At 42.0% G+C, this 22,599-nt stretch overlaps 1 protein-coding gene across 1 annotated transcript; it reads left to right on the top strand.

The window, feature by feature from the left end:
- The first annotated feature begins 11,895 nt into the window (after positions 1–11,895).
- NANS (N-acetylneuraminate synthase) lies at positions 11,896–21,048 on the top strand. The gene is made up of 6 exons (XM_017833783.1): positions 11,896–12,124; positions 13,549–13,764; positions 17,132–17,231; positions 17,498–17,652; positions 18,694–18,960; positions 20,036–21,048. The coding sequence occupies exons 1-6, from the start codon at positions 11,993–11,995 to the stop codon at positions 20,243–20,245; spliced, it is 1,080 nt and encodes a 359-aa protein (XP_017689272.1). The 5' UTR covers positions 11,896–11,992; the 3' UTR covers positions 20,246–21,048.
- Positions 21,049–22,599: the final 1,551 nt, after the last annotated feature.

Raw genomic sequence — 22,599 nt, 5'->3', positions numbered from 1 at the left:
TACTCTGGCCTTCAACCAGTAAATATCAAGACATACCATCTATAACGCTGCTGATGCCTTTGAGAACTCATGCAGGATCAGTCTTGAGGGGAAAAGACAACGCAGAAAGAATCGTACCTTGCAGAATATACCACCTAAGGAGTCTTTCTGCTGTGCCTTTTGCAACCAGTCATGCCTGTCTCGTATTGGCCTTTTTAGCCACCAGTGTGCTTGTAACAAACGTGGGTAGAGCCCTTCCCAAATCTTCGTTCGCGAAGCCCAGCCATGATGAGAGGTAATGCCACCCAGGCCTATGTTATAGTCCTGTTCAAACACCTTTCAGAAAGAAAGGTTTCCCACTTGATTTTAACGGTGTGAGACAAACCACATGCTGAGTTACACTTCTTCTGTCACCCGTCAGCGTCATTTGCTAGGGGAAAAAAGCACAAGCAAACTCCTGAAGTATGACAGAATGCTCCCTTCACCTCACTTAGTCAATTAAAACACATGCCTAGTTTCTCCTATGTAAACTCAATCTGGCATGGCAGGAGGCTCGACTTGCCTGAATTTTGTCTCCTAGGAGAAACACAGCAAGGTCATTTATTTTAAATAATCTCCAGCTGCCACAGGAAAACTAAAGAATTAAAAATAACAGCAGTAAGCAGGCCTATAGCTCACAATAGGAGACCATAAAAACAAAATACCATCATGAAGTGCCCGCCATGCTCTCATAGAAACTTGCTGACTTTGTCCCATAAGTTCCTCTAATGCACACTCCCATGTGCATTTTCATCACTCTTTTCTCCTTATGTGTAAACAAAAAGAGAATATTGCACTGCTTCCCTTTAACTGTGAATAGTGAATTTTGGACGACAGTCTAGCCACTTCCTCTTTTGCTTTTCCACTGCCTCTAAACCCTTGGGGGGATTTCTGATGACTTAATGGCACAAACACAAATAGAACATTGTGATTTAAAATGAAAAGCAAATCCGGTTACTTGCTTGTCTTTAAATTGCAGAATAGGGATTAAGGCCTATGAAATATAAGCAGAATTACAATTTTTCAAATGGCCCAAGAAAATTGTTATCTGTGTTCCATCAGAACGAGTAAGTGAATGTTATCTGCCTTAGATGCAAAGGAAAATACAGTGAGTTGTTAGATCTGTTTTGATGATTAATTCGAAAATTTCTATGTTACCTGTAATTCAGAGGCACCATGAAGTCCTTTTGCACTGACAAAGCTATTATTATTTTCCTGCTTTCTTACCCTGCAAAACAAGTCAAGATACTACCTTTTCTAAAGGCAGGTGTTACTGCTTAGAGACCAGTACAGAACATAAGAGTACTATACCCTTTGCAATTCATCCATAGCGGTTTGTTGATGTGTCACACTGAAACAAAAGAGTTTCAGGGTCGTTCTGTTTCTCTCCATTCTTTGAAAGAGGATGACATATAATTCCAATTTCTGTATGTACTGAGATCTGTTTTATATGTAGTTTTAAAAGACGTGTTTGAGCACTTATGAAAATATGGGTTTACGGTTCTGCACTTTGAAGATTAAGGAAATCATTGTAAGACTAGTGGGATTTTTACTGACTCTCTCAGAATGTTTTCCATTTAAGAAATTAAGAAATCATAGAATCAACTGGGTTGGAAAAGACCTCTGAGATCATCAAGTCTAACCCTTGATCCAACATAATAAATAATAAATAATTAGTAGAGCAGATGTTTCCAGAGCAGAAAATTTAAATGCAAGTCCTTACAGTCTGTAAGTATGCAGACAAGAAAGGCATTGCACAACTGACATCTGGACATGAATCATATCTCAGGAAATCTCTCTATCTAGGACCTCATTGCACAAGAGCCCACAGTCAATAGCAAGTAGAATGTTAGAGCACTTAATGACTAAGATCTGGTTCAGGTTCCACTGAAATCAATTAAGATGTTCCCTCAGCCTGCTGATGGCTAGGGACTTTCATGCTGTAGACAGAAGTTAGGAAAAACCCTTAGCTTTTCAGATATGAAAACCTAGTATTTTATAACTACTCCTATATCTGAGAGATGGTCACTACTTCATCGGATTGCTACTCCTTTGCAAGGTACAGGAGCCAGAAAGAACTGCTTTGAGAGGCACATAAATCTAACAGCATCTCTCTGCTCCACATCACTTCACCTCAATCTGGAAGCCCCCTCAAAGCAGATTTGTAGAGATCACTGCACATACAGTGACTTGGGCACATAAAGCTACAGTTAAGAGTTCTACTAAATGGGTTTATGAAGACTAAAGCCCATGAAGAAAACATGCTTGCACTTCACTGTCCTTCAGCTCAAGCCCATCTGCACTACAGACTCATGCTGCAGCTGTTCACCTTGTTTTGATGGAGCTGGAATTAAAGCTAAGCCAGGGTCTATAACTCATATAGACATCAGCAGCTTAAATAAGCCAGCTGCCCACTCTGCCTACCTTGGAAGAGCAAAGAGCAAGTCACCTTTACAGACAATCAAACTGGAGCCATGTGCTTATTGTTACAACACCCAAGAGAAGCCAGCCCTTTAAATCTATGTAGTTCTCATCCCCAGAAGGAAGGTAGTTGTTTCCCGAGAGAAGCTCCTTGAGTGCACTGAGTCACCAGCTAGGCAAAAGGGCTTGAAGCATCTCTGTGAAGCAAGCCACAGTGCTTTCAATTTATCATGCTGATTTGCTGCCATGAGAATTTAATTAGATGAAGTAATGAGGAGACAATGGGAGTAGCGTCCAAAATGTTAAACATAAACATTCAGAGAGATGCGGCTGCTTTCCAAAGAACATCCAGTAGTAGATAAAATAAGAAATGTACCTACAACTAATAAACATGTGATGCTGTGGTGCTACTTCTTGTTGCTGTTACAGCTGTATCTCTAATCATCACAGTGTGCATGGTATTCAAGCAGAATCTGGGTAAGCAAAGGATAGAGATTGTTCCATGCCTAAGGGAAACATGGAGCTGCACAAAGATCAACAGAGCAGAGGGACAGACTGTCAGAGGAGAACAGTAGGAAGTAATATGACAAGAGTAGCATAAAGAGGGAGGTTTGCAAATATGGGGTGAAGATACTTGAAATAATATTGTTGCCTAAAAAACCACAGAGAAAAAAGACTCCAGGCCAATTTAGTGTATAAGATAAGATAACGAGAGCAGGTCCTTTAATCTCAGGCCTAAGGCCCAGGGGATATGTACCATGCACACTCCTCGAGACAGTGGTTCTGTGATTTTAAAATAAGGTCCATCCAACCCCAGATTTGTCCACCCCGGTTCTGCCCCGTTCTGCCTCCTGACATGCCCTGTCAGGAATTGGGTCTGGGGGAGTTTGGGACCCCTTCTTCCTCATCTTCATCTTCTTCACAGCACATACAGTTGTTGGAGTTCCTCCAAAGTTCTGGGTTTGAAGGTTGCTGTGTCTATATGATATCTTCTGGTCCAGACCTTAGGGTGTTTTTCTACAATTCTACCTTGAAAAGAAGACTAAACATGCTAATGGAATTTTAGAGGGATTGATATGAAATGGGATAATAGGGTTGGGTATCTGTAAACCTTATGCTACAGGGTAAGGGATATAATACAGCTACATTAAAATCTACATTCACTACACATCTACTTCTAAAATCTATAAAAGTTTAAAAATCAAAAAAAAGCTCTGAGGCATCAACGTGAATTACAGGGTAAGCAATATCACGAAGGTAAAGTCTTGGGAACCTTTTGAATTAATAGAGTGGGGCTAAAGAACCCAGGGAACAGAATGCAGTATAGAAGGTTTTTATAGGGAATTAGCTATTAACAGTGACAAGTGAATCACAGATTTGCTTTGGCTGGTTAGTCCAACCTGCTTGTTCAAGCTGAGTCAGAAAACACAGGAATCCCAGTACTGTCTCCAGTCTGGTTTCGAGCGCCCTCACAGCAAAAAAATAAATAAATGTTTTCTTGTGCTTAGATTAATTTTTTATTCTTTTTTAAATTTCTGTCCACTGGCTGCTGTCCTATCACTGGGCATTACTGAAAAGAGCCTGTCTTTCTCTTCTTTATTTTCTCCCATCAGGTTTTTATACATATCAGAGCGTCGGGGCGACAGGCAGGAAGTCCCACAAACAAAAGGCTCTGATGTGTGGGGTTGGCCAGTTCTAAAACGAACCCTCTCCCACTCCCGTGGGACCCTGCTCCTCCCCTGCTCCACCCTGCTCCTCCCCACCTTCCCAGGCTCCCCCCACCTCAGAAAAAAGAGCAGGGTGAGGGTGTACCCTACCCAGTGCACACTACCCAGTAATTGATATTGGGAATAAAAAAAATTCCAACATCTCTTTTCAAACCTATAACAGGAAGTCAAGTGAAGAAGTCTTTGGTACAAGTGAAAAGCCATTCTTTATTGAGAGGGATTTTTTGTTTTACCTTTCCAATTTAACTGAAACTTTCAGAAGAATTTTAAAAGGTAGTTCGACTACTTTGAAAACTGGGTAGTCAAGAACTTCTGAAGGATCTGCGAGAATTTTCCCATTTCCCTCCTCTCTGGTGTAGTCAGAAAGTATTTGGACTGAGAGAATATTCCTAAAGTCATTTTTCATCTGCATAAACAATGCCTTCATACAGGACAGACCTCCTTGTGGTCTCCAACTGAGCACATCAGATGCAACTAATCTAAAGTGCAGGAATCTGGTAATATCACAACCATGTTCACTAATTTATTCTCTTCTTTTTCTGCAAGTTGATATCTAAAATATTTCTTTGGAGATGAACACACTCAGGACATTTTCCTGTGGAAAAGACAACAACAATTGCATGATTGGATTCAATATGGAAGGTGTATTCTGAACACACAGGAAGCATCTATTCAACTGCCTTGTCATAATATAAATTAACTTGACTTTTTTTTTTTCCTTGGTGATCAAAGCATCCATGGGAATGCTTATTTTCCCAGTAAAAGTCAGGAGTTCTCTTTGCTCCTATCACCATACTCACAAGTGTTAAAAACGTATTCACTTGCATCAGCATATCTAGACTCTGATCTGTTGGAGAAAAGAAACTAGATCCAGATTCAAGATATGCCTCTCACAATGGGAATGAAAGCAAATTGTTGAGAACTTGTGACTAACATCTACAAAGCAGCTGGGAATGGGTTTGACTATGACCTCAGCCCACAGACTGTAGTAATGAGGTGGGTCAGGCTGTGATGTCAGCCAGGCAGGCCAGGAGGCTGAGCTGTCGACTGGTACTCCTAGGGCACCACTGAGGCAGGACTGACAGACCCCAGCTGAGCTGACATGGGACTGCTGGGAACATGGGCCCTGACACCAAATATTCTGTTTTTTCTCACTGGCTTGTGCGTCACAGGTTTTCTGCACCACAAACTTTTCACCTGTTACTCTGACAACAGATGTATTGTTTTCTGTGCTATGGCTCTCCCTTGTGCCTTTTACGAGAGTGTGGAGGCTTTTCAAAATAATAATCTACTTTTACATTTACATTTACATTTACACACCTCTTGAAAAGGTGAGAGAGAATTATTCCTCCCCCTCACACTTTACAGAGTGTACCCTCCTCTCTCCTCTGCCCCAACAGAGTAGAACTGAAATACAATCAGATTGGAGTGGATGGTAGTTTTTTATTCCCAATTCAGAGATGCCAAAGACCAGGTATTTTATGTAACTACTGTGTTACTTCAGCACACTTCTCCTAGTCATTTGTAGCTGCAAGAATTCAACAAATCTGTAAACTAAATAATAGTGCCTTTAATAAGCCAGCTGTAAGAATTCGATTTGGCAATTGGATGTGAACAGCTTGTTTTAGTGATTAGCCCAGTATCATCCAGCAACTTGGTGGCAAAAACAGTGAATCAGAACTGAGTCAACTGAGGGACCAGCTTTTCTCTTCCCTGAAGCTTAGTCACTGTCTCCCTGCTGTCTTCTAAAACCCAGAATATACAGACTGGGAGAGTCTCCTCCACTACATTTGGTACAGTCTGGGGCAAAATTGCTCTTAAGGGGAATATTTTAGTGATTGTTCATTAAGTATGGTAAAAGAGGCAAAAATGATGACTGAAAAACAATCTTAAAACTAGCAGCCCTTATCATCTGAGAGCTTTATAGCCCCAAACATGTGCTTTGTGTCATAGCCCTAGTGCAAATCAAAGCAGCGCATCCCTGTGATACACAGACTGTTGGAACACAGAGATCTCTGTTCCTTCAGCACAGGAAATACCTGAAAGAGAGGAGAGAGAAAAAGGGAGACTGAAGAGGGGGGAAATGTGCTGATGGTGGGCATCTTACTAATTTCTAAATCTTTACCAATTTTGAATATGTTCTAATGGATCATAGTCCTTCACATGTAATATTTTAGGAAAAAAAGATTATGTTTAACATCATCTGTTCTGTATCCTTTGCAGTCTTTCTCCTGCCTTTTTCTCATGCAGACCCCTTATTTATAGTCCCATTTGTGTCATATTACTCACAGCACTAGGGAAAGAATCTTTGAGTTTTGTGATTCAGTCCCATCAGCTGCTATTTCCAGCAGCATTTCTTCTGAAACCAGTCTCCTTCAAGTTCTCCGATCCCCCAGATTTCAGTCCAGCTTCTTGGTCTCCTCAGATTTTGGGCTTCACACCATTCTAACTCATCCACTGACCCAGTATCAGCCAGTGTCACTCCTCATTCTGTCACTATTCCCTGGTTTCTCCTTATATCCTTTCCCTTCTGAATCCCTTGCCACCTCTGCAACACTTAGTCCTTGGTTATCAGTAATAGTTGTCTCACTCACATCGTCCCAGCCACCCCTTCCAAATATTCTATCCAATCTCAGTCTCCCACTTCTTCTTATGGAAGTCATTTAAACAGTAGCTTAAACTCTCCAAGATCTCCTTACGGGATAAATTGATCCATTGGTGCAATTTACTGAACCATTAGCACATCTAGACTCATTCACAACACACAGGCTTCTTTCAAAGTTGCAAGAGAAAGTTGCACAGAGCGAAAGGGAAGCATGCTGGTCATCTTGGCTTGTCAGAACTTGGGTGGAAACTAAAATTCAGAAGCTGTGCTGAAACAGAGAAAATCTGCAGAAAGCAGATCCTTGCTGTCACCACAAGGAGGTATACTGCCTGTCACCCTTGTCTGGGTGGCCCAGTAAAAATTACACTGTCATTGCTAGTAAGAAAGCAAGGCTACAAGAACTGGTGGGCTGTTGGTTTTTTTATTACCTTGAGTGAATTTACAGTGCAAACTGAAGCTTGTTACCAGGTGCCTTTTGTTATGATGTGGAGTTTAAGTGTGACAAAATACCAGAGACCTTGAAAATGTGTGTACAGGCTGAAAACTGAAACCACAAGACTATAAACATATCAGTGGCAGTCAGCTTATGGTTCTTGAAGAGTTATAACCTTAAATGCTGAGAACACTGCTTTAGACATAACAAAGAGGATAAGGAAGCAGTTAAACAACAGAATGAGCCAAATAAATTGTGTGGCCACAGGAAGTTAACACCCACCAGCATTGCAGAGTATATAGTCCAAGGAAAGGAGACCAAAGACTTAAAATCCACTGAGAAACTCAAATCATTTCAAAATGGACTAGATCTTGATATTTGAAAAGAATTGCTGCTGACAAATGGTCGTCATCACTGGGTCACCATGGAATTCTCTTCCTACAAACTATGTCAAAGCTTCAAGCACATTACCTGCTTCAAGGATTGTGACTCTTCAAATGTCTTTTATCATGCCAGTCAAGCTTCAGGACTGTATAAAAGTCTGCATCTGAGTGCATAAACTACATGAACGTCTTGTCTCAAGCTTTGTAATTCCCGAATAAGGCACATAAATTCAGTTTGGTTAGTGTGATAACTATCAGTGTGACAGCTATCACACTGATCAGCCCCGAAATGATCGAGCAATTGCACTAGACAACAGTTGTTGGTTCCTTCCAACTGGAAGTATTCTATTGTATTCTATGTATGCTTCTTATTATTGTGCATAAATACATCCATAAAATCCTCAGTGTTAGTCTTCCACTGAAACAAAAGACAAACCTCCAACAGAACCACGATTTTAGACGTCACACAGGAATATACAGTTTCACAGAATATAGTGTTGGAATTGGTGTGGCCAGACCCCCACGAGAAAGTGTTAGGTAGTATAAAACTGCCTGGGTTGGAATAGTTCTCTCACTGTTCCACAGTTCCTGTACTAATATTATTTGTTTCTCACTTTTGTACTTTACATTAGAAGTATATATATATATATATAGCTGCATATCCTCTTACCTCCACTACTACTGCTTTAATAAAGGATAAGGAAAAGCACAGGGGCTCAATCTTCTGTCATTTTTGGACTATGAAAGGCAAAACAGTATTCTGCCCTTGTAAAATTATTCCAGAAGTTAATTATTTGTGTTCTGGAGGCATTTTTTTTTCCTGCTTCTTTACCTGGTGGTTAAACAAGGAACTTGCCCCAGGAAGAAAGGGTGTGTCTATTCTGTGGAGCTGGAGGTAAGCATTTGTGCAGGAAAAACCTAAAGCACCTAAAGAACTTCAAGGAACAAGCTGGGGCTTTGAGCCTCAAGCCATGTAGTTTAGTTGGAGAAATTCTCATATGGTAGTGTATTAGACTGTAAACTAAAACTGAGTGAGACATAGCACACTAGAGACCTGCTTAAAATATCACAATTAAGAAGCACTTAATGAACTGCTCTTTCAATCAGCTAGCTTTTGGGGGAAACTTCATTATAACTATTCTCAGCTCTTATATGCATGCTGTATTAAGGTTACACTCGCATATTGTTTTACATGGCAAATAACAGTGTGAGGTTTTTAAATAAAAGGTTAGTTAATTCTTACAACCTTAAAATTGTAAGAATTTAAGATTTAATTGTTAGAATTGTAATACTATGGTGTGGCTCTCAACCCTATGTAATTCCTTAAATTTTGCTGTTATGGCCCATTGTGGGGTGTATTAGTAATTCCTGCAACATAGTTCCAACTTTTTATTCTCTCCCTGGAAAATTTTCATGAAAATATAAAGTACGTGTTAGCCATTACACAAAATGCAGCCATTTCTGTAGGGATTATATTTTATTCGGATCTCTTTCAGTAACTATCACTCACTACCCCTAAATAAACTATGCCTGCATTTGTATCCACCTGTGACTGTAGTCAATGTAAATGACCTGGCGAAATGCTTAGTAAAAGTTCTGTAGTTGTGAAACTTTCCTGTCTATGAGACAGCCTCCAAATGGACCTTTTTTTAGAGAACTGGTTGGATTTATATGTATACACACATTTTATATTGCCTATAATACTTAATCAGACAAAGCAAAAAAATTATATTTATACAGTGTCCTCTTCTCACCATAATTTACAAAGTTCAGTGCTTGGTAAAAGACAGCATCCATTCTGTGTGTCACTTCAGCACTGACGGTATGCCATTCATTAAAGCCTTTTCTGATTTGAAAATGAGGCAATTTTTTTATGCTATCTCTCATATAGTACTACACAGTTGAGAGTCTGTTGGTTGTGTTCAAGCAGTCACTGCAGTCTCTCAGAAAAATGCAGTTCTCCTTAGGAAACAGCCAATACCAGCATAAAGACTTACTACACTACTGCAACTGCAGTTGTGCAAAGGACAGTATGTGGTGCTAATATTGTGTGTAGATAAGGCCCTGAGACTCATTTCAGCTTCTCCCCCCTCCAACAACAACAACAACCAAAACCAAAAAACCCAAACAAACAAACAAACAAAACCAACCAAAAAAAAACCCCAAAAAACCCCAAAAACCAAACCAACCAACCAAGAAAGAAACAAACAAAAAAAGACATGTACCTCAAAATCATAACAATTGAAAAAACTGATTTTCAGTTCCACTAAAAACCTCACAGACAGGCCCAAAATATCAGAAGTGTGTCCGCATGTCTGTCAGATTCTCCAGCTCCTCCACCTTGCCTAGCTGAGGTGTGGATTCAGGGGCTAAATCCCTGAATGTGCTATTTTTTTAAAAGTACCAAAACACAAGGCTATGATACACATAATCAGGTCCTTGGAAGTAGCAAACCTTACCCTGGCTTATTTGACCAACAGATATAACTCTGCTAAATTAATGTTTCTCCTCTAGCCCACAAAGGTATCCCTAAGGAGAAAATTATGTTCCTCTTTTTCCACTTCCACAAGTTTTGTATTCCCTTTGCTTACTATAGCCCTGATGGTTTCTCATGATATTTCTGATGTATTTTTGTGTTTGTGCAGGATGGAGGCAAATAAATCTGTTATATACTTCTCTAGTTTTACAATGAGGAATCTAGATTTTAAAAAAACCAAGCTATCGAAGTGTTGCTGTTCAATTTCCTCTGGCACAGTAAGTTTTCTTACAAAATTAATACATTGCTATCACTTGAAAGCAAGAAATGGAGAAAGCAAGCAAGAACACCCTAATTGTAAAAACGCAGAACATCCTCTGTTCGGAAATATAAAGCTTTCCAAAATATGTACCGAAAAAGGTAAATTTCTCACCTTCCCCACTTCCTGAAAGTAGGAGTGGGTTTCTTGTTTGTTTTGTTTGTTGGCTTGTGGTTTTGGGTTTTTTCCCCCCATAATATTGGGACTTCCAGCAGCAGAACTGTTGAAACAGCTGCAGTCCTATGTTTTATATCACCAGTATCTGGAGTCCCTCCTGATATTCTCTATCTCATTTCCAAGTTTAACCTTACTCTGATCACCTGAAATCCTCTGGCATGGTCTTCTTTCCATTCTAGGAGCACAGTATTATCTATCTCTGTGTGTTCTGTGGTCATATCAGAGATTGCTGGCTATGGTCAACAGAAATGACTGTAGGGACTTTCTTGTCTTCAATGATTTTGATTGTCTAACCATTGATTTGAGCTCCTTACCAGACACAGCTGGCAGCTGCTAGGGGAAATAGAAGCTATTTCTATTTCTGTTTTCTATTTCTATTCTCTACGTATCTTCATCATATCCAGAATATTAATTCTTAATTTCTGGGGTTTTTTTGATCAAGTCTATTACACCAACATCTAGACTTGGAGCTCTTCAGCAGCCTGTCAAGTAGCCACTACCCACTTTCCCATTTATTTCAGTGTATCATTGAAAGTTTTGTCTGAACCAAATCCCTACAACTACCTCAAAAGGAGATTGTAGCGAGGTGGAGACCAGTTTTTTCTACCACGCCTGCAGTGAGAGAAGCAGAGGAAATGACTGTAACCTGAGACAGGAGAGATTCTGATTAGATATTAGAAAAATATTTTCCCTGTCAGGGTGGCCAGGCATTGGAATGGGCTGCCCAGGGAGGTGGTGGAGTCACCACTCCTGGAGGTGTTCAAGAGGCGTCCGATCTGGCGCTCGGCGATGTGGCTCAGGGGTTTAGGGGTCACAGTGGCAGTGCTGGCATGGATGATCTAAAAGGTCCCTCCCGATCTTGACGATTCTGTGACTCTATAATTCTGAGTCCTTCTTGTAAATCCTCTCTGTATTAACGCATCTTCACGGTCTCTTAGGTGCGGCTCCCAGCTAGTTTGTGTTTTCTGGGAAATGGCATTCTGGCCGCACCCAGAGCGCTCCTTCGGCGAGTCTGGCGGTGCCCCCGCAGGCGCTCCGGGACCACGGGATCTGCGGCGGGCCCCGGGAACGGGCACGGGCACGGCCACTGGCCCAGACACAGACACCGATCCCGACACGGACACGATCCCGGACAAGGGCGGAGCGGAGCCAGCCCGGCCCCGCCCAGCCCCGCGCTCTGCCTCGGCCCCGCCCCTCGCCATGGCCCCGCCCCTCGCCATGGCCCCGCCCCTCGCCATGGCCCCGGCCCCGCCGCGGCGCCACGGTGCTCCCTGCCGCCCGCCTCCTGCCAGACGTTGGCCAATGGGGAAGGCGGCCGCGCTGATTGGCCGCGGCCGGGAGGGTGTCGCCACGGGCGGGGGAGCAGCGGCGCAGTCGCGGGCGGGCGGAGGAGGTGGTGCCGTGTCAGCGAGTGGCAGTGTCGGCGTGTCACAATGCCGAGGGAGATCGAGCTGTGCCCCGGGCGGCGCGTCGGCGGCGACCAGCCGTGCTTCATCATCGCCGAGATCGGGCAGAACCACCAGGGCGACCTGGACATCGCCAAGCGCATGATCCGCATGGCCAAGGTGCGCGCGGGGAGGCGAAGCGAGCGAGGGCCCCGGGGCGCTGCCGGGGGACGCGCCCGCGGGGAGCGGCTTCTCCTTCGCGCGGCGGTGCCGCTCGGGAGGAGCGGGGTGACTTGCGGGAGGGCTCATTCCTGAAGCGAAGTGTCTGCAGCGAGACCCTTGCGCTCGACTTTGGGGAAGGGTCTGGAGCGCCTGTCCTGTGAGGAGCGGCTGAGGGAGCTGGAGTGGTTTAGCCTGGAGAGAAGGAGTCTTTTAAAGGGGAGAGCCTGGAGAAAAGGAATCTTCTAAAGGGGAGTTGTGTCACTCTCTACAGCTACCTGAAAGGAGGCTGTGACCAAGTGGGGGTCGACCTCTTCTCCGAGGCAGCCAGCGACAGGATGAGAGGACAGAGCCTCAGGCTGTGCCAGGGGAGGTTTAGATTGGGCATAGGAAGAAACTCTTCATAGAAGGGGTGATTAGACACTGGAATGGGCTGCCCAGGGAGGTGGTGGAGTCACCATCCCTGGGGGCCTTTAACTACAGGCTGAACTGTTTAAGGAAAGGCTGGACATTACACTCAGTGCCATGGTCTAGTTGACATGTTGGTGTTCAGCCATCGGTTGGACTCGGTGATCTCAGGTCTTTTCCAACCTAATTGATTCTGTGTGACATCCACAGCCCTGCAGCTGCTGAACTATTTCTGACGAACCTCCAGTTTTACCTGGTTGCATTAGGGTTTTTTCAGGTAATGCTTGTGCCATCCAGGAAGACAGCCAGGCTGCTTTGAAATTCGATGTTATATCTGTTAGACAGAAGACGGTACATCACTGAAGAACAGCTCAGGGCACAGTGTGTTCAGAGCTGTAACTGTGGTGTAAGTGCAAAATAGTGTAATGAGGATATATCTTTACTCTGTGTGTCACTTCCAATGGATTGTTATCCCAGGAGGTGTTCACGAGGCATCTGGATCTCGCACTGGCTGATTCAAGGGTTACAGTGCTGGGTGGACGGTTGGGCCAGATGATCTTGAAGGTCTCTTTCAACACTGATGATTCTGTGAACTTCACATTTAAATTCCTTGTTCCACAGAATCCTGTGTCTTGTTTTAATGTAAAATTATAAAGTGACAGCTGAGCTGGAAAAAAACACCACAGAAATCAGCTCCTCAAATAAGTGGCATTCATAGCAAGAGGCTATGCAGTTTTGTACGTTTAGTATGATGTCCCTCTAGACTGCTGCTCTACTAAGTGTTGAAGTAAAAGGGCTTATATGTCTGCAGGTCCTGAGTCACTCTGTGTTCATTACCATTTCTGTGATTGCTGTGATGATACTGTGAAAACTCCACAGCAAATGAGCACATTAGTTGCTCAGTTCTCGTGTTCACACTCAAGATGAGTGCAGTTTTTCTTGCACTGCCACTCAGTGTGCACCAGCTTCTTTTGCAGGAATGTGGAGCAGACTGTGCTAAGTTCCAGAAGAGTGAACTGGAGTACAAATTCAACAAGAAAGCCTTAGAAAGGCCCTACACCTCTAAACACTCCTGGGGGAAGACCTATGGGGAGCACAAGCGCCACTTGGAGTTTAGCCATGATCAATACAGAGAGCTAAAGAAGTATGCAGAGGAGATTGGCATTTTCTTCACAGCTTCTGGCATGGATGAGGTATGTAAGCCATACTGGAATGACAGTGGGAGTCTGGCTGTTGTGTCTGTTGGGTACTATTAGGTGTGATAGTTCTTGCATAAAAAGAATATGTGGATGATTAATTTCTACATGAGGGGACTAGAGCAATTTGCCAGTTCACCTCTATGGTGAACCTGCCATGGTTCAGTAGATGGCTGAACACTTTGGAAGACTTGCTGTGTGCGCTGCTACTACTGTTTATACACAGTAAATAATATTAGAGACAAGGTCTCAGTTTGAACTTCATAAACAATCAAGGCTTTAAGAGTTTAGATCAAGTCAGTGTGATCTGATTGCTCTCCAGTGTTGTCTGGTATGTTGGCTCCAAGAATTTCAAACTTCCTTCTGTATTTAAACCAGATTCCTTTCTTAACCTCATTCAAGTTTCCCACTTCTTTTTCCCCTCCTTGGTGTTTACTAGGACCCTGTTGGTGTTTCTAAGCAGCAGAAATGTTTATACCCCCTTTTTTTTTTTTTTATTAATCTTATTGAGAGGGCCCCACCTTGCCCTGTTACTCCTGAAGCATTTACTGATTTTTGCCAGTGAGCTCTTGAACAGTCAGCTCCACCTTGAGATTCTCAACTGCATGAAGCTCATCTGCTGCTGATCCCCCTTAAGATGTGAATACTTCTAACTGGGCATGTTGCCCGCCTCAGAATAGTGTTAGTTACAGTACTAAGAAATGCAACACACATTTGAAATGTGTAAACTGGAAAGATCAGGTAACAATTGAACTTCAGTGTAGATCAGAGATTACAGATTGCTTTACTTTTCTTTGTGGCCTAGAAAATACAGAAAAGCAAACTGAAAGAGACCCTAGCAGAAGTATGCTAGCCACTCTTGCATATGGCCAGCAGATCAATGTCCCTGGCTTCCTGCAAGTAGCCTCATCCAGGATGGGATAAGGATGTGATTTACTTAATATTTTAAGGTGATCTGTTCAGTGCCTCACTCTCTTAGCATCAGAGAGAATTCCTAATATATTAGGGTTATCTCCTTCCTCATAATTTTTTGTCCTGCCTTATCTGACGTAAAAGTTCATACTTGTACCTCCTCTCTGGTAATTGAGCACAAAAATTATTGCACCTCTTCTCTTTTGTAATCTCTGGTCTAGGCAATTTCAATTCCTTCAGCCTTTTTATGCTGTCTTTTCTAGTGCTCTGGCCATTCTTACTGCTGCTATCAACTTACTGTCCTCAAAATCCTTGAGTTGCTGTGCCTCTTCTGAGGTGGTACAAGCACCAAATATCATAAAGAACTTCTTCAGATGCGTGATAGACAAAAAGATGTTTTGTGTGTACGGGAAAAGCTCAGTGCCATGGATTCAGAAATAGATCTGTGAAAAGAGACTGGTGCCATGTTTTGTTTGTTATGTCTCCATGTGTAGAAGACCTGCTGAAAACTCCTTTAACAAAGGAGTAATTGAACCCAGGATTCTTGGACTTCTGTATCTGGGACCTTGAAAGACCCATGTGCCTTTGCGGGGGGAGAAAAAACCCACACTCCTTCTTTGATGTTAAAACCTCTGGGTTTTAAAGGCTGTAGTGCAATGCAGAACACCTTTCATATGCAGCAGCTAAGATCACTTTCTGCCTCTGGGATCCTTCTTTCCCTTTGCTGTGCTCCATTGTGTGTGACCTTATCAGCTAATTAACAGAACTGATACATGTTTGTGCCCTCTTGTTTGAACAGTAATTACATTACACATCTCTTAAGATTTCTGGTGGCATTTCTGCAAGACGTGGGTTTGGAATTTAAGGAAAACATAAATTGACATCATAAATCCTCAAGAACATGTTAACTTCTGTAAATTTAACATAATCTCTGGAACTCCAGCTATGTCAAAGAGGTTAAATTGTGTGTTAACTGTAAGAGGAAATCGATGAACTGATGTGTGAAGTAAATACAAAGGCTATGAATAACTTCTTTATCTATTCTGTTCCAGTGTGTACTGGAGACAAAACAGGATCTCATTGAACCACTCCCTTTAATGTCATTCCTGTTGCTTGAAATTACTTCCTGATCCTTGAATCTCCTACAGAAAAGCTGCCAGTTTTCAAGAGATATTTACCTAATGAAGAGTGGCTTTAGATATGAGGCCTATTCTGTTATATTTCATTTTGTGCCATCTCCTGAGATTAGATATGTGGGGGTTTAATATAATGTATTCATTGTCTTTATGCACAATGCATTTTAATGAATAAACTATATTAAAGAGATGTCATACATCCTAGGTACAAGAAATTGCATCTCCATCATACTGATGATAGAAAAATTAGACCAAATGAGTTTCTCCTCTGGACATTAGCACTCTTTCTCTGGCACTAAGTAAATTTCACTGCAACAAGGAATGAGCTGAAGAAATTAAAAGTGTTTGTGAGTGATTGATGGGGAACAAAGTTAACCACTTCATTGTTTTCCCTGGAGGTAAAATGGAGGATTTAAATATCTCTTGCCTTTAATAGGTTTGGAATTAGAATTTTCTTCCTTGACAATACTAATTTTTAAAAGGCCCTTACTAATGTAAAACCAGTTTTCAGGGAGCCTCTAGTAATTCCTGAGTTGTCTTCAAAATAGCACACTTATTTTTAGGCAAAAGCAGAGTATAATTAGCATTTGAGTAAACTGCCTGATAGCCTTTTCTTTGGCATATTTTATTTTCTAGTATCTCTCCTAGAAGCAAGCCCATTTTGTATTTCCCTTTTTGGGTGCTTCTTTTTTTCAGGCGCTTATTTAATATGCTCGTACAGTTTTTCAGTGTGGCAGATCCATTCGGGAAAACTACCTGTAGTTTTAAACTCTCTGTGGTTTAATATTTCTGACCTGCAGGAAGTGTGTGGCTGGAAGACTGCCTGCGTGCCTGTAACGCATTCCTTCAAAGGGCAAGCTCTCATCTGCAGGTAGCTGCTCTCTCTGGTAGTGCTGAAAAAAAAAAAAAAATAAGCAAGAACGCTGTGGCCCACAAGTTCATCCTTAAGTTAGAGGAGCAGTGGAACTCTCCTGTACTAAGCAGCAGTTCCTACAGCTGGCTGACCAGCTGTGGCTGGGAGACCAAAGAGGCTGCCTTCCGACCGTGATCCCAGTCAAAAACCTGTAGAGAAATAGTACAAGTCTGCAAGAAGGCACCACAATTATACTTTCACCTGGAGGGAAAGCAGAAACCCATATCCTCAGGATAGCAAATGTTACTTCAGGAGCAGTGTATTTTGGGGAGATATCTATAATGTCTACCTATTTAACTCAGCCTTGGTTTTGCTGTTCTGAAGGGTTATTTCCCGGCACAGTGGTTCTTTATCCTTTGATCCAGCTGGTGTGTTAAAATGCAGTGACTTCTTTTCCTTGTAGATGGCTGTGGAATTTCTTCATGAGCTGGATGTTCCATTTTTCAAAGTAGGATCAGGAGATACAAATAATTTTCCATATTTGGAAAAGACTGCAAAGAAAGGTAAGCATTTTCTTTGAGCCATCTTGGTAAACATCACTGTGTCTCAGTATTAGTATCAGTTATTAGATCTTTCATCCAACTGATTTTTGGGAAAAAATCTGAAGTTTCTTTAGAAGAAACTCAACCTCAGGCTTGGAAAAAAAAAAGGTTCGCCCAGCATTCTTTTCTAGTTTTACTGGATTAATTCACTACAAGAGCTTAATTTAATCTTGTGTAGCTTTCTTGCAGGCCTACGGCAAAATTTTTGTGTATTTTCTAATGGCTAGGTCGCCCAATGGTGATTTCCAGCGGCATGCAGTCCATGAACACAATGCATCAGGTTTATCAGATTGTGAAGCCCATCAATCCAAACTTCTGCTTCCTGCAGTGCACCAGTGCTTACCCACTTCAGCCAGAGGATGTCAATCTCCGTGTTATATCGGTCAGTGAGTAACCCATGCGTAGGGTGGCAGAGAAGGGCCGTGCACTTCTGCTGAGATACATTTCCAGATCTTTGGCATGCTGGAATTTGCTTCTGAGAAGTCAGAAGATGTATCGTGTTCCTCTAATCCATGCAAGTGTTGAACTAAAAACACCCAAAAGATCCTTTTTTTTAGCAAAACTCGTCTTTGAGGAATATGATAAAGGATATTACTGGAGTATTCACAGCTCAACAGAGGAAAATACAACATTTGGTTAACAGGTTAACCCTGTGCTTTATAATGCAAAGAAAAATTATGTACCGTTAAGAAAGTGCATGGAAGTGAGAACGTAACTCTAAATAGGGAGCTAGACCAGCAACTTTTGGTCAAAAAGCTTCATGTTGAGTATCAGAGTAGAGAAGAAAATCGATTAGACCCTGGTATAGTTCCCTGCACTGGAAATATTACTTGGATATGCCTAATAATGGTATAAGGAAGTTTTCCCAAATTGGCCAGTGTTCAAGCACCAGCTTAGATTTATGCACATGTAGTATGTTATTTTTAGCAGAATGCCACATGGCAGAATGCCACAACTGCCTTTAGGATTGGGTGACTGTCCCCTATGTATGGATTAAAATATTGCTTCAGAATTGAAATACAGAGTTGAAGAAATCTGCTTTGGATGTAGGTTAAGTTTTACCAGTCCACTGGGTTCTTGTGTGAAAATAGAATGCTACTCTATTACTGTTACTTACAGTGATGTAGGCTTTGAAGACCTGGAATAGTAGAACTGAATTAAAAGGAAAAACATTAAGTGGTAGAAAAGAACATAGCTGCTTTCTCTTGTTAGTATTGATAATGTTAGTGAAATTGGGAACGTGGCAACTGGTAATGCAGTGTGACTTGCTGAATGTAAAAAAATGCATTGTCAGAATAACCAACTGCTTGTTTTGTGCCACAATAATTGCCCTTGGGTTTTTATTGCAGTTATCACTGTTAAGTTTGCTTTGTCTTTGAAATTGCTACCTTGGTAATTAAGACCAACTCTGTCATGATTCAAGGCGTATCAGTCAGCTTTTCCTGATATCCCCATTGGCTATTCGGGACATGAAACTGGCATAGCCATTTCAGTGGCAGCTGTTGCTATGGGTGCTAAAGTAGTGGAACGCCACGTGACCCTTGACAAAACATGGAAAGGAAGCGACCACCAGGCATCTCTGGAGCCAGACGAACTGGCGGAGTTGGTGAAAGCCATCCGTACTGTGGAAAAAGCAATGGGTTCTCCAATCAAACAACTCTTGCCCTGTGAAATGGCTTGCAATGAAAAGGTAACTTTTGCTTTTGATTCATGTAAACCTGCAGCTCATTTAGACCTATAGCTTAAATAATCTGTATTCAGAAAAATAGCTTGCTGTTTGTTTATTGCAGTAGTGTTCCTGCCTCTGCACTCAAAAAATTTCTCACCGTGTTACGTTGGCAGTTTTGAGTATAATGGAGTTCTGTACTTATCATCCAGTAGTTAAATAATTGTTGAGTAGAAATATGGAATGATTTAGGTTGGAAAAGACAGTTAAGATCATCGAGTCCAACTGCTAACCTAACGCTGCCAAGTCCACCACTAAACCATGTTCCTGAGTGCCACATATGTTTTAAATAACTCCAGGGATGTTGACTCAACCACTTCCCTGTTCTAGACTGTTTCAGCGCTTGATAACCCTTTTGGTGAAGGAATTTTTCTTAATATCCAATCTAAACTTCCCCTGGCACAGCTTGAGGCCATTTCCTCTTGTCCTGTCTCTAATTGCCTCGTAGAAGAGACTGACCCCCACCTGGCTACAACCTGCCCTTCAGGCAGTTGTAGAGAGCAGGAAGGTCCCCCTGAGCCTCCTTTTCTCCAGACTGAACAACCCCAGCTCCCTCAGCTGCTCTTCATAAATCTTTAGACGCTTCACCAGCTTGGTTGCCCTTTTGTGGACTCAACTCCAACACCTCAATGTTTTTCTTGTAGCGAGGGGCCCAAAACTGGACACAGTATTCGAGTGCAGCCTCACGCGTGCCAAGTACTCAGTAATAGTAATGGGAATAATATGTCTCTATGACTGTGTATGAGCTGCTTTTACATTAAGCTAAAATATCAGTCCTTCTAATCAGATTCCCTCCATTGTGATTTTGGAACATTCCAGTAAGCCACCATCCAGTTTCAGAAAGGATCTAGATGTTCCCGGCAGCCCAGTTACAGTGAAGATTTCCATGGCTAACTCAGCCTTCGTTTGGAATAAGCAATGCAGAGGGCACAACCTGTTCCCAAATAACTGCAGAATGTTTTTTAGCCTTTTTTTTTCGTATACTAAGCCTAGCAATGTGTTTGACTTAAAACTTTTTTTCCCCACCCCTCTCCTGTAGCTGGGGAAGTCTGTTGTGGCGAAAGTGGCAATTCCTGAAGGTGCCATCCTGACACTTGACATGCTGACCGTGAAGGTGGGAGAGCCGAAGGGATTTCCCCCGGAATCCATCTTCGATCTGGTGGGCCAGAAGGTTAAAAAAAGTATCGAAGAAGATGAAACCATCACTGAGCAAGTAGTGGAAAATCATGTAAAAAAAGTGAAGTGCTAAACCAAAGCACTCCGCTCCATGTTTCACGATGTACTACTGCACAGCATATTTAAGTGTAGCAAAGAAAGGGGCATAATTATGGGGATCCAAGCAGGTTAGCATTTTCAGGTTCTCATTAGTAGGAAGTTTCTGAAGCAAGGGGATATAAATTATGAAGAGCATTTTATTAGAAACTGTATAGCATTGTGCCTAGGAAATACCATGCTCCTCCCTTCTCCATTCCACTTAACCTAGATTAATTCGGAGTTTTGCCAAATCTGAGACCACAGTCTGTGCTTTCTGGCTTCCTTTTTCTGTTAAGAAAATCATAAAGAATTTTTCATAATCATAAAGAATCATAAGAATTTTTCCTACTAGAAAACTTTCTACTAGAACAACTTTTGAGTTGTTCTACCCCCTTATCTTTTGATGTTCCTTTCTTTTCTGCCATTTGCCTCACCCTTGTAATAGCAGGACTCTAGCTGGAGTTGAAGGCAGCTAAGTGAGAGTTCACATACCCTGAACAGAAAACTACACATGCAACCTGATGAATTTTTCTCGAGATTAAAGCCTTGAGATGAAAAGTCTTCTGATAAAACAGTGGGTTGCAGGAATCTGCACTCTGGGAAAATGGGCTTCTTGAGGTTTTCAAGAGACAGTACCAAGAAAGGAAACATACTGGATATGTAGAAAGGTCCCATTTAAGGGACAAGGGAACCTTTTTGTGAACTGAAAGGCAGGAGGGCAAGCCAGACAGATTAAGCAGGTGAGAAAAGTAGCTCTGAGATGAAGCAGTGGAAATAAACTTAACCTATGCTTTAAAATTTGTCAGAAGCATCTGTTGTGAGCTGAGTGAAGACTAGATCTTAAATCAGTTCTGCAGAACATTTGGATACCTCTGTTTGGACCTGGGAGGGGGGGGTAACTTCTAGGGTAGGAAGCCAAGTGCTGGTGAAGATTGAACAGCCCTTTTCCTGTACTAAAAAGCAAATACATTATGTTAGGGTTTTTCCCTCAAAACTGGAGTTTGAGATGGCCAAGGCTGACTGCCTGACTACATCACATCATTACATGATGGTCAGTGCACCTCTTGTGTGCTCCACTCTTGTGTCCCAGCTTCTCACTTTCCAAGTAAGAAATGCAATCCCACTGCTGTGAGCCTGCTGCTTTTCCCTGTGACCAAGAAGGAGCCATATGGAAGCAGCTGCAAACTGGGCATTCCCCAGTTACCTCTCTGAGCACAGAACTGCTTCGGTGTAATTCATCTGCTTTTTTTTTTCTGTGGTGGAATCATTACTAGTGATGGTTACTTGGAACTTGCTACTTTTATTTTCATCACGAGGTGGTGAAGTACCTAGAATTTGGAGGTGGGTGTTTCTGTACCTGTGAGCTGTTCACTTTCAAAATGTTTACCCTTCTGCAATTCTGAGGAAACTGTACTCATATCTTCAAATGGGGAAGCAGAGATTGAGTCGTGCTTGAACATACATGACCTGTGACTGATACAGCATGCTTGCCTTACATTAAAAAACTACTCAATTGTTAAAAGATTTTTTTTTTATTATTTCAAATTTGAAAAATAGATTTAGCTTATAAAACAAGCTCTTGTTTCTCCATTTCAGCCTATGGTCAGACCTTGCCTTTTTTAGCACTGTTGATGGCTCCAGGGCCTTTAGGATTTGAAAACTGTAAGATTACCTGACCTGCTTCAAATAGCAGTGGTTCTTGAGTCTAGCAGGGCTGGTCCTAGAGACTGCTGTAAACATAGGCTCCAAAAATTTCCAAGACTTTAATTAATGTATCGGGGGAAAAAATATCCATATACAGAAAATTGCGAGCTGTGTCTCCTAGTTTTATGTGAACAGATGTTTATCCAGCTGCAGTTAAAGAGCCTTTCCAAAGTGGACAGAAAAATACGTTGAGCATAAATGCCCCGCTGACCTGGTGTTTTTATTGCCCCTGTGGGCCTTCCAGGCATTTCGGACTCTGTTGCAGGTTGTACACGGCTGTTTCTCACATTTCCACTTAACAGGGAAGAATAGGGCCATCCAGAAGCCCAACTCAAAGTCCCTGTCACATGTAAGACCAGTTAGTGGCTGTTAAATGCGGCCTCAAAAGCTCCTACGTCAGAAGGGACCTTTCCAAAAGTCCGTGCCAGTCTTTGATTTTTCCAAGATGACATGTAAGTATAAGGTAATTCACTTAGTGCATTTATTATCCAAATCTGACCTTGTCAGCTATAACAATATACAATATATAAACTTGAGCTTGAACCAAACTAAACCCGTTACCGTACACAACTGCAGCCTCTCCAGACAGATGAGGGGAGGAAGTTCATAAAAAAATATGTCAATATCCCCATTCCAGTCTGAACT

The sequence above is a fragment of the Lepidothrix coronata genome, unplaced genomic scaffold (assembly GCF_001604755.1).
Source record: "Lepidothrix coronata isolate B3197 unplaced genomic scaffold, Lepidothrix_coronata-1.0 Scaffold220, whole genome shotgun sequence".
Classification (NCBI taxonomy): Eukaryota; Metazoa; Chordata; class Aves; order Passeriformes; family Pipridae; genus Lepidothrix; species Lepidothrix coronata.
The sequence above is the reverse complement of the archived record's forward strand: the minus strand, read 5'-3'. Positions and strand labels throughout refer to the sequence as shown.

Coding starts and splice junctions, on each gene's coding strand:
- NANS (XM_017833783.1), top strand. CDS start 11,993: ATGCCGAGGGAGATCGAGCTGTGCCCCGGGCGGCGCGTCGGCGGCGAC. Junction 12,125..13,548: donor GCATGATCCGCATGGCCAAG/GTGCGCGCGGGG, acceptor CTTCTTTTGCAG/GAATGTGGAGCAGACTGTGC. Junction 13,765..17,131: donor CAGCTTCTGGCATGGATGAG/GTATGTAAGCCA, acceptor TTTTCCTTGTAG/ATGGCTGTGGAATTTCTTCA.